This window comes from Sus scrofa, chromosome 16 (assembly GCF_054392235.1).
Source record: "Sus scrofa isolate SSC_HxYL_T2T_F1_AM1 chromosome 16, Sscrofa_HxYL_maternal_Yorkshire_Landrace_v2.0, whole genome shotgun sequence".
Taxonomy (NCBI): domain Eukaryota; kingdom Metazoa; phylum Chordata; class Mammalia; order Artiodactyla; family Suidae; genus Sus; species Sus scrofa.
This window is the reverse complement of record NC_139398.1, coordinates 65,850,285-65,862,685: the sequence shown is the minus strand read 5'-3', so window position 1 is coordinate 65,862,685 and position 12,401 is coordinate 65,850,285. Positions and strand designations below refer to the sequence as shown.

Here is a 12,401-nt window from a genome sequence, read left to right as displayed (position 1 = left end):
AATGTGCATTTTCACAAGCTCCCCAAGTCATTTTTGTATAGTGTAAAGTTTGAGAAGTTCTGCTTGAAAGTGACCGAAGTACCAGCCTGAGAAATACCCTCGAGAATTTAAAATATAGAAAAGAAGGTTGGAGCTAAAGTTATGGCTAGGCTCAATAAATAAATGCAAAGAAATGAAGTCACTCATAAATCTCACTACCCAGGAATAATCATTAACATTTTGGTGTTTAGTCTTCCAAACTTGTTTTTATGTCCGTGTACATTTTTTTTTTTTTCATTTAAGAAAAGGGAATACACACTTAGATTCTACTGTAATTGACTCCATGGACATTTTTTTTTTTTCCCATAAAGGCACTCATTTTTCATTGCATGGCTGGCTGAGGAGGGTGAGGCAGGGTGATTGGGGACAATGCCTAGAGGGAGAAACAGCGGATCAGGATCTATGTCTTTAATAAACACGGGAGTATTGCTGGAAGATGGAGGGCTGACATGATTGAATTAGAAGCACATTTTATTTGGGGACAGAGAAGGTTTTCTCTGATTGGTGGATCTCTGAAAATAAAGACAACTCGTGTCATGAATATGCCTTGCTGGAGGAAGGCATTTTCTAAAAAGCCTAGCGCAGAGTTTTCAGACAAACAGGCAGAGCAAGCAACTGCCAAAAACAGCACCATGTTGAATATTGTCAGCTTTTGTCCATCTGCTTTTCCCAGAGACTTAGCTTCTTTCTTGCATTTCCAGAATCTTGAAGGAAGAAGGGAGCCAAATTCTGGCACAGTAAGTGTATGTATTTTATTATTTTAGACATCGAGTTGGAAAACCTCAATATTCTCTTGGCTTCCATACCTACTAAAATCTACCAGCCTTCAGACTGTGTTTCTTTTCATGGTGGAAGTACTTTGGGCATAAGGCTGCCAGATTTAGCAAATACAAGTATAGGAGTCTCAGTTAAATTTGACTCTTAAATAAATTGTTACTATAAATATGTGCCATACAAGATTCAGGACATACTTATCGTAATAAATGATCTATTATTTACCTAAAATTCAAATGTAACCGGTTGTCCTATATTTTATTGGCAACCCTATTTGGGTAGTTTCCTATTTCAGGGGGAAATGGTGGCACAGAACCTTCTTTTTTTTCCCCCAGCTTTATTGAAATACGATTGACATATAACATTATGTAAGTTTCAAGGGTACCATGTGATGATTTGATACACAAATATATAGAGAAATGTTTACTACCGTAAGGTTAGTTAACCCATGCTTCACTTCCCATAATTACCATTTTGTTGTTGTTGGTATGGGAGAAACATTAAAACTCTACTCTCACAGCAACTTTCAAGAATATAATAGGGTATTGTTTACTATAGTCTAATGCTGTACATTAGATTCTTGGAAGTTATTCATCTAATAACCAAAAACTTGTACCCCTTGACCAAGATCTTCCCATTTTCCCAGCCACTCAGCCTCTGGTAACAACCATTCTGCATTCTGTTTCAGTGAGTTCAATGCTTTTAAATTCCACTATAAATGATAACACCCAGTACTTGTCTTTTTCTGCCTGACTCATTTCACTTAGCACGAGATCCTCAAGGGCCACTCCTGCTGTCATAAGGGGTAGGCTTTTTAAGTCATTTCTTAATTAGAAAGCAAAACATTTTGGTTTATGCAGTGGGCCCTGTGGATTTTTGTTAATAACCTCTTTGGAACATTCAGAAGGGCTTCAGAGGAAAAGAAAATGGCCCTGTCCAATGTCACCACAGCTACTTGGCCAAGACTGAAGGCAGGGACTCTAATGTTCACTTCAGATTTTAGTGACAGAAGCCATGTGCTGCTGTCTTGCTTCCTTTGTATGACTGGCTATGGGGGATGCATTGACTGTCTGGCTGGCTGTCCTGTTGCGGGGCAATTTCCTTGATTTTTCCAACAGGGGTCATGCACTGTAGTAACAATCCAAGCGTGTGTTCTTTGCCTCCCAAATCTGTGTACACAGGAGCTACACAGAGCAACATTCAGAAGGGAGTGGATGCAATAGCCAGGACATGGAAACAATCCAAATGTCCATCGACAGAGGATTGGATTCGGAAGATGTGGTATATATACACGATGGAATACTACTCAGCCATAAAAAAGGATGACATCATGCCATTTGCAGCAACATGGATGGAACTAGAGAATCTCATACTGAGTGAAATGAGCCAGAAAGACAAAGACAAATACCATATGACATCACTTATAACTGGAATCTAATATCCAGCACAAATGAACATCTCCTCAGAAAAGAAAATCAATCATGGACTTGGAGAAGAGACTTGTGGTTGCCTGATGGGAGGGGGAGGGAGTGGGAGGGATCGGGAGCTTGGGCTTATCAGACACAACTTAGAATAGATTTACAAGGAGATCCCGCTGAATAGCATTGAGAACTATGTCTAGATACTCATGTTGCAACAGAAGAAATGGTGGGGGAAAAACTGTAATTGTAATGTATACATGTAAGGATAACCTGACCCCCTTGCTGTACAGTGGGAAAATAAAATTAAAAAAAAAAAAAATAAAAAAATAAAAAGCAGGAAAAAAAAAAAAAAAAAAAAAAAAAAAAAAAAAGAAGGGAGTGGATGCTCCAGCAGGAAGCCAGTCCCTCGTCACAGAGACCAGCACTTGTCATTGACAATGAGCAGGGGGAGGATGGGAACAAGAGCTCGGAGAGCAAGGGGAAGATGGGAGAGAATTTACTCTATTTGTTTTCTGGAAATGAAGACTTTATGTCAAGAACTTGTAATAAAACTAACAGAGGCACTTACACCCAACTCCATAAAATGCTTCATCACCTTGTTGTTTTGTAACAGTTTTTCTCTTTATGGGAGAATTTTACCAGCCTTTTAATCTCCTTTATTTGATTAACATTAGAATCAACAACTGCAAACCTGTGCTGTGTTTCAGTAAAGCTGTTGTGTTTGCAAACTTGTGAAGGAAGAACGTTTTTTTTTTTAGGGCCTCCTCTGTAATGGTCTCAAGCCTTAAGGAGCAGATCATGCTTTTAAAGTTTTATTTCCTTAGGGGGAAGGAAAAGACAATCTCTAGTTACTTGAGGAGGAAAAACACTACACTAAGTAGTCATTGTTGTTGCAAGACATTTTTAATGAGGAAAATAGATGACTGCAATCTATTTTTGTCTGAGTTGAGATCTATTTTCCTCGTACATCATTAATTTAGAAGAAACAAAAATTTGATACATCTTAAAAAAAAAAAAAGAGAGACTTAATGAAGATCTTTTCCCAAGTACAATACTTTGAATCTGCTCAGCTCTCTGGGTGAGTCTTTAGACTCAGTCAAAAGTCCCATGAACAGAATCCTAATCCACAGGGTATCTGAGCTGAAGCAGGTCCCACAAACACTTGGGGGACCCTCTGAATGGATTCAGCGTGTCTGGGATAAAGGGGGCCCAGAGACACCACATCCTGCTCAGCCCCTGCCCCCATCAGCACTTGATTTTCAGAATTCTCAGTCTTAATCCTATCTCAGCCCACCTACGTTTTTTCACCCTACTTCTCTTAAACAGCTTCTTGTCTCCTGCTGTACTGCTCTACGTATGAGGAGTGTCCAGACACACATCTGGAACCATGCAGGTCTGAGGCGATGTTCTCCCCAGTTCGCATCAGTTAAGGAGAGGAAAAAAAGACACATCTGGTAAGATTTTTGTTAAGACAGTCTTATTGTGAAATTACAACGATCCTCCTTCTGTTTCTTTCTTCCGTCCTTTTTGATGTTGAATTATCTCTGCTCATATAAAACAGTGGTGGCTGTTATTTTTGCTTTGTTAATGGTCTCACTTTAGACAATGAATGCCGGTTCATCCATATTTGTATGCTTGTGTGTGTGTGTTAGTATTTGTGCTCAGTGATCTGTGAAGCGCAAAACATTATGGAGCCATGATGAACTTGTTTCCATCACGTTTCAAGAGAAGGTAGCCTGGCCTGGGAGACAACTTAGTGCAGCGAAAAGCACAGAAGGCTCTGGAGGCTCCTAAGTAGGATCTGTGCTCCAGACTGAATCTGGTTTTTGTGGCCCCTGAGCTGGCACTGAGCTCTGAACTCAAATGTCGTTTTCCATATAACTGGGTGATAACAGCTACTTCAGAGAGCTTTCAGAAGATGAAAGCTTCTGACTTAATGCATGATATACAGTGAATGCTAAAAGAAAGTTTGTTCCCTGACCTTCTCTGCCTCTTTTTTTTCCCTTTCTTACTCAGCACTTGGAGAAATAGATAAAAGAAATGCTCAGCACACATACCAGAAATAGAAAACGCAAGCCTCTGACACCAGCAGGTGTTCACAGGTAAGATGGTGAGTGAGGGAAGCATTGGCAGAGAGACTGGTATGAAACTACAGAGTTGGGTAAGGTTAATTCTGGAAGACTCCCTCTAGGATTGAGGTGAGTTCCGAAGCACCCATAGAGGGTTGAAAATGAAAGTGTCTTTTTTTTTAACTGACATATAGTTGATTACAATATTACAGTTAGTTTCAGGCAGAGAGCATAGTGATTCATTGCTTTTATATATCGTACTTCACTTGAAGTTTTTACAAAATAATAGCTATATTTCGCAGCACCATACAATATATTCTTGTTGCTTATTTATTTTATACGTAGTAGTTTGTATCTCTTAATCACGTACCCCTATCTTGCCCCTTTCCCCCCAGTAACCACTAGTTGTTCTTTATATCTGTGAGTCTGTTTCTGTTTTGTTATATATATTCATTCATTTGTTTTCCTTCTTCCTTCCTTCCTTTTTCTTTTTTTTTTTTATTCCAAGAGAAGGAAGTCTAACAACAGGATAGTATATTGGACAGAAGCCAATCCTACATTCAGCAAAGTGTGGGGACATATCCCACTAAGGATATGAGAAATTATTTCATGGGGTACACAGGCATTAAACAATGTATAATCACACAATGACAGTTACTCCCCTGCCAACATGTTCAATTCTTTTGATTGCATCAAGAAGAAAGTCTTGGTTTGTGCTAGACTATCTTTAACAATTCTCTAATATTTAATAACCCATTTTAACAAAGAAGATCAAAGAAGATCAGCCATCAGGAAACAGAATATATAATGATTAAAAATAGTTTTATTTTCATTGTCTATTTTCCTGATTCCCTTCTGCTTATTTTTATTCCATTCACCCTGATTATATTTTTAAAAATTTAAGTAGATTTAAACATTAAAGGGAAGTAAATTTAAAATACTAAGGTAATGGAGTTCCCTGGTGGCCAAGCAGTTAAGGATCCATTGTTGTCACTGCTGTGGCTAGGGTTTGATCCCTGACCTGGGAATTCCTGCATGCTGTGGGTGCAGCCAAAAAAAAAAAAAAAAAATTAAGGTAATAATATAGGTGGTATACAGCTAGGGCAACCACGGATAACAGTGGCCCAATAATGAGAGAAACTGAAACACTGATGGAGCCCATCTCTCTCATAAGGAAATCGATGAGGAAATCAAGAATCAGATAATGCAAGTTACTCTTTTCCAAGACTGCATAGCTGGCTATCCTTAGAACTGAAATCCAGTTCTCCTGTAGCCCTCCTCATATACCTAACTCTGCATCAGACAACAAATGCTAGCATTAAACTGAAGGTAATCAGATATAAAATTAAAACAGTCTATGTGTTGAATGTAGCCAGAAAGGGACTGGTTGGAGAGGGCGGTGAGTGTTAGGATGGAGTCTTAGAGAAGACACGTTTTCTGGTGTAGAATCTGATGCTGGAGGTAAAGCCTCAGGCAATTCCCGAGGGCACCAAGAGAAGTCTTCGAGTCAGCTCCAAAGGTTGTAGCGAGTCCTCTTGGAATCCAGGAAAGAGGGCTTGCATCCCATCTCTGCCACTTGGCAAGAAACCAATGGCCACTTCTCAACTCCTGTGTCCTCCTCCATGCAGATTTATAGAAATGATAAGAGCGAACATTTATGGGGCACATCATCTGCCAAGCCCAATGTGATACATTACCTCGCTTAGCTCTCAAAAAAAAACAAAAAACAACAAAAAAAACAAAACAACAAAAAAAACAAAACAACAACAACAAAAAAAACACCCACAAGAAAACAGATATTATCTTCACATGACCGTTAAGGACTTCTATGGCTAAACCAGTGCTGGAGTAGAATTCAAGCCCAAGCAGTTTCAGTCCAGAGTCTCACACACCTATACTGTGAAAATTAAAGGCAAACAAGGGCTAGCACCCTGCCTGACACATAGGTAGCAAAACGCCTTCCCGCCTTCCCTCTGCCCACGAGGCTGTGCTAGTCACTTCCCACCTGGCATCCAGAACCTTCTCTGCCAGGGTTTAAGCTGGGACTACAATTCCCAGGATGCACTGGGCGGAGAAGCTGGCCAATCAGGAAGACAGACGGGTCTCGTTTCTACAGCCAGCTCTCTCCTCCTGGAAGTCCGGAACTTGAGGCAAGGTTGGTGAGGAGGCCGACAGGGTTGGGGTTGTGGGCTGGGCCGGTGAGTCGTTTTAAGCCATCCAAATCCGGTTTTGGTGTGTGGGGTGGAGCCTTTGCCGGCTGCCTCAGGCTCCGGCTTTGGCCGCTAAGCGGGCCCGGGCCCCATTGGGGCCTGGTTTTCTCTTGGCTTGAGACGGGCCTGTGGGCTGGGTGGGTCGCAGCACGGCTGGGGGTCGCACGGAGCACGTTTCGCGTTGTCCTGATGCGGTTTGGGAGCGTGAGCACTGTGCGGATGCCCAGGCCGCCTTTGGCTCCAGGTCTCAGGCCCCAGGCTGCAGCCCCGAAGACCCGGGGCCCCTCATGGGTGTCGGTGGCGCGGAGAAGGAGGCCTTGGCCTTTAGAAGGAAAACTTTGGGACTAGTCATCCCTCTGCCCCTTGGGTTAGTGCCATGGGTGCATTCTTGACTTCAGTCTATGGCGGCTTGGCCTTGGACGCCGCTAGTCTCTCTGTTCCTGAGCCTGGTCTCCGCTTCCACCACCTGGGGAAACGCCGTTTGACCGGCTTGTTCTCTGAGTGATGTTCTGACCCAGCTACCTGGGAAGGCTTGAGGAGCCCTGGCCTCGCTGCAGGCCAGTCGGGTCCCCTTACCACTGTGCCCTCTGACCCCTGCCTACCTACTGCCACCTGAGGGCCCTGAATTACAGACCCTAGAGTGGGGAGGGTCAACTTGGTGGGGCATTTCTCCATCCATTAGCTTTCCTCTTGATTTTTACTTTTTTTTTTAAACATTCATTTCTTATTTTAAAGGTTAATTACACCAGCGCACTCCACTCCCTTTATTTATTTATTTATTTTATTTTATTTTATTTTATTTTATTTTATTTTATTTTTTTATCATCTTTCCTTTCCCCTCAAATCTGGATCTTTTGCTTTGCCATGTCCAGGTAAGATGGCTGCTGTACCGTTTTCAGGGCCCAGGAGCCTGTAGGTGGAGGCAAAGTGTGTTTTATTCCTTGTCTAGAGATTAAGAAATTTATTTCCTTTGCAGTGCCTCCGCAGTGACTGAAATAGAATAAATTCCTCCAGCTCAGGAAAAGGCAGAAGCAAGAAATTGATATCAAGGTTAGTTGGTGTTTTTTCTTTTTTTTCTTCACTTTTTTTGTACAAGCAGCCTGATACTTAACAACTCACCTTCTGCATTGCTGGAGTTGTGTGCACCAATTGTGATTTATTCAGGTTATTTTGAGATATTTGAATGGTTAAGGGTAGTTTCCAGTGAACCAACTAGAAACCTATGTAATTATATCTACACAATTGACTTAGTATATGTATTTTATAAATAACCATGTTGTTTTACAAGTACCATGTTGATTTATGTTTCATCTGTTGCCCTAACTCCCAAAATTAAATTAGTAGTGCCTTGTTGCCATCTTCTTAATCAAGGAATTTTAATTGAATCTTATTTTAAGATTTACTGTATACTTAAATCATATATGGACTCTGACATTCAAGCATAAGTTAGAATAAGATGCTGACTTACATCAACGAGAATGTAAGAATTAGAGAAGATTTTATGAGATTACTAAATTGTAAGGTAGTTTTTAAGGGCCAAGACTTTCTGAAAAGGGCCATATGCATTTCCCTTGGGAGGGCCCTGTCTTGCGGATATGGTTTGATTAAAGAAGAAACCTCATCCTAAGAATTCCAGTTAGAATTCTTGTTTTCAGATGGAAAAATATTAATAAGTTGATGCCTTCCTATGTTAGAATTCTAACCGTTTATAGAGATTTTATAGAGAGTATAACTTCACAAATAATTTAGTTCTGAAATAACATTTTCCTTTTAGAAATACTGAAAATTTAAATATTTTTAAAGGGTACGTAAATACTTCTGATGTATACATTGTTTTTGTTTCTCTTTTAAAATCAGATGTTTAAGAATAATGTGACTGACCATAAGCTAAGTGTGGAAGCCATAATTAAAAACATTAACACAATTTCTTTGGAGTTAAAGAAGATGAAAGGTACTATGGACTCAGTAACTTAAAATGTTTGCATGTTATTATTATAAATAAATAGTAGAGCTAGTTTGTGCTTCTGCTGGGGTGTAACTGAATTTTGCCTACTATTTAGGATTTCTCTATTTCTTAAGAAATGTTCACACTGTAATGTGAACTGGATCTCTAAAGATGCATTATCTTTGAGCATTCACCAGAAATTAGAATTGAATTTTCATCCCTGGCACTTTATAAAAAGCTTATGAAATCTAACTAAGCTCTCTAAATTTCTCCCCTTCCTTCCCTTCAACAAACTGTTACACAGTGATGTCACATCTCACAATTCAGTATCTTTATCCATTAATCCTTACTAAGCCCTTAAAGTTCTTCCAAATAAAAACGGAATAAGTTTGTGTGAATTAATGGTTCTAGTAGGATTAGACCTCATAGGCATGCTCTCTAGTTTTATCCCAGGCATGTAAAAATTCCATGATTGACTATTTCCAGGGCTAATCTATCCTTGACCAAAAATATTCCCTATTTTGAGGAACATTTTATCTCACCACACGCTATTCCATCATAGACAGTTCCTCCTCATGGACTAGCTGAAATCTCTTTCCCTCTTCCTTTCACCCATTGATCCTGTTTCTGACTATGGAAACCACTGAATATGTAGTTGTTATTCTTATGACAACTCTTGGTATTTGAAGACAGCCTCTATGTGAGTTATGACTGTTATTAGACCTTCAACTACAAGTTACAGATACCAGCTTAACGTGGCTTATATGATAAGGAAGATAGCAAAAAGATCCAAGGTTGAGCAGCCCTAAATAAAGGTAATTCAGAGTTTTAAAGAATTCGTCAAGCACTAGGTTCTTTCCATATTTCTGCTTTGTTACATTCACTCTGTTTATCACTTCTCATAACCATTACCTGTAGACAACCATATATACAAACACTGTCTCTGCCTGTGTCTCTTTAGATAAGCCTTTCCCAAGATTCTTCCAGCATTGGTCAGATTTGCATCAGTCACCACCAAGGGGAATAGGACTGCCAATGCAAGTTTCAGTCAGTCAGGACTAATCCTGGAGCTGGGGAGAGGATCACCTCAAATGTAATCAAATTGTGCCCCAAAGACGGGGGAGTGACTGTTAGACCCCAAATAGTGAGCGTCTGTTAGGCTTTTTCTATGTGTTCTCCCAGGGGCATAAAAACTGAGTCCATGTATTGACAAATAAGTTTGGGAAGGACTTTATGCCATGTAATTCTCTCAGATTCACATGGTACCTATTAACAAAGGCTCTAAGGAGTTAAATATAAAGGAATCCAGTTAGCTTTGCCTAATTCATAATCTCGCAAAACCAATTTCAACACTTCAGCAAGGATTATCTTTCTAAGTCAGTTCTAGGAAGTTTGGACTTTATCCTGAGGATAGTGGTGAACCAATGAACATTTTCAGCAGATTTACATTTTATTTTATTTTATTTTATTTATTTACCATTTTATTTTATTTTATTTTATATTTTGCTTTTTAGGGCCACACCCGTAGCATAGGGAGGTTCCCAGGGTAGGGGTCAAATTGGAGCTGCAGCTGCCAGCCTACACCACAGCCACAGCCACGCCGGATCCGAGCCACGTTTGGGACCTATGCCACAGACCATGGCAATACTGGATCCTTGACCCACTGAGCAAGGCCAGGACTTGAACCTGCGTCCTCATGGATACTACTCAGATCTCTCTTCTGCTAAGCCACGGCAGGAACTACAGCAGATTTGCATTTTAGAAAGAAGTTTTCAGACATAAATTTCTTCCCCTCGGGAAGTAACTTATGGTGCATTCCACCAAACAGGAGAGTAGACCAAAAAGAAAGAGATGTGAGATTCTGGAAAAAGAGGTATTCCACACAAGGGAGGGGTGAAAGGCGTCCCTAGGATAATGGTGAAGGGAATTCCCAAGATGTGTGCTGCACAGCAGTCCTGGAGAGCTGTCAGTCCAGACTAGAGCAGATCAGAAGGCTCTCGGAGAGGAGAGGCTCTTAGCAACAGAACAGTCAGGGCTCTTGGCTGGACCAAGAGTAGGTGTACTCTCTGCAGAAACTGGGGTATAGCATTGAAAGAAAGAAACACTTTTTAACTGTGATTGGATGGTAGCTTCCAGGAAGGGAGATGTCATTTAATACTCAACTGTTAAAAACATATAATCAGAAAAATGTAAACATTAAATATTGAGCTAGGAAAAATTGTACTCAGGTATATGGGGGGGCTATGGAGTGAGTGAAAAGAGGTGTGTCTTAATTTTCTGTGGTCAGAAGCAAATAGATAATAACTAAAATTGAAAAAATAAAATATGTGTGTCATTTAGAGATATGGAAATTAAATACTACTCCTCCCAAAACAAAAACTCAACACAGAAAGGAACCACAAAAGCAACAAAAACAAAATGTTCTCCAAAGAAATTAAAAGTGCTTGCCTCTGGGAGATAGGAATTGCTATTTTTTTGTAAAATGCCTTGATTCTTTACACTATGTGCATGTATAACAGATAAAAATAATAATTTTAAAAGGTATAAATTAAATTTGAAAAAACCAAATTGCAATTTAACAGGATAGTTGTTTGAGCTAAAGAGCCTTTTTAGTGAGTTTCTGTTTCTTATTTTGTATTACATAAATTTGACTCTTAAGTCAAAATGGGGCACATCTAAATTGTAGTTTGATCAGTAGTCACTTAATAGAAAACTAAATTAAGAATTAGGAAATTGGAGTTCCTGTCGTGGCGCAGCAGAAATGAATCCGACTAGGAACCACGAGGTTTCAGGTTTGATCCCTGGCCTTGCTCAGTGGGTTAAGGATCCAGCGTTGCCATGAGCTGTGGTGTAGGTCACAGATGTGGCTTGGATCGGGCGTGGCTGTGGCATAGGCTGGCAGCTGTAGCTTCAGTTGGACCCCTACCTTGGGAACCTCCATGTGTGGCGGGTGCAGCCCTAAAAAGAGAAAAAAAAAAAAAAAAAAGAATTAGGAAATAGCTACTTAAAGTAATGTTAGTTGTCTATGACATAAGTACTACAAATAGTGTCTTCTATTGTTTTCTTTTACGCAGAGCTGTCCCAGTTACTGCTTTGTGACCTTACCCTACATTTTAGTCATCCTGTAAAGACAGATGATGTGAAGGAAACTGAGAGAAACAGTCCCCTCTTTGAAGAGTCTGAAATGTCAGATATAACCGTTGCTTCCAACAGTTTTTAAATCTGACCTTGTATTGTGAATCTATAACTTTGTGTTGTTGAATCGACATATATCTAGTAGAATTGAGTTTACTAATATATGTAATATAATAAGAAACAAAATAAAGATATGTTGAGTTGTAACTAATCATTTCCTGTTCTTGAAGGCTGTTTTTTTTTTTTTTTCCTTGTTTTAATGTTTCAAGGAATGGCTAATTTATTTCACTTATGGCAAAAGTATGTCAGAGGAAATTGGCCATGGGGCCCTGCTTATCCTTTATGCTTGAATTTGGCTTAGGTCAAAAGAGAGTTACTAAATTATAAATGTTTGATATGAGTTTGTATTAATCAGATCTCGCCTGCTGGCAAGTGCCAAAAGCAACTCAAGCTAACTGAAGCATTTATTGGGTCATGTGATTGGAAGTCCATGGCTGGGGTGGATTTTAGGGCCTCCACAAATTCATCAGAGGTCTCCATCCTGGTTCTGTTTCTGCATCCACCTCATCCTTTCCTAAAGGCTGGTTTCCTCCATGTCATAGGTGGAAGGGGTATGGCAGACAACTCCAGATGTTCAGCATTACCTTTGGGGGACCCCAGAGAAAAGAGAGATCCTTTGTCTCAGCCTCTGTGTTTAACATTCCAGAGAAAGATCCTGATTGGCCCAGCTTTGATTAAGATGGGTCTTGAGCAACTATGTTTGGTGAGACTGGGATCATATGCCAGGTCTGTAGCCAAAAGAGATGCC

General features: G+C 40.0%; 1 protein-coding gene across 4 annotated transcripts; it reads left to right on the top strand.

Annotated features, from left to right (window-relative positions):
* The first annotated feature begins 6,415 nt into the window (after nt 1-6,415).
* C16H5orf58 (chromosome 16 C5orf58 homolog) lies at nt 6,416-11,804 on the top strand. Of its 4 annotated transcripts, none has more exons than XM_085001575.1 (4): nt 6,416-6,501; nt 7,490-7,563; nt 8,371-8,464; nt 11,533-11,804. In XM_085001575.1, exons 3-4 carry the CDS (start codon nt 8,371-8,373, stop codon nt 11,676-11,678), a joined length of 240 nt encoding a protein of 79 aa, XP_084857701.1. In that variant the 5' UTR covers nt 6,416-6,501; nt 7,490-7,563; the 3' UTR covers nt 11,679-11,804. The 4 variants fall into 4 exon arrangements, with proteins under 4 accessions (XP_084857701.1, NP_001431792.1, XP_084857700.1 ...); NM_001444863.1 differs by having other exon boundaries at nt 6,437-6,458; XM_085001574.1 differs by lacking the exon at nt 6,416-6,501 and adding an exon at nt 6,624-6,757.
* Nucleotides 11,805-12,401: the final 597 nt, after the last annotated feature.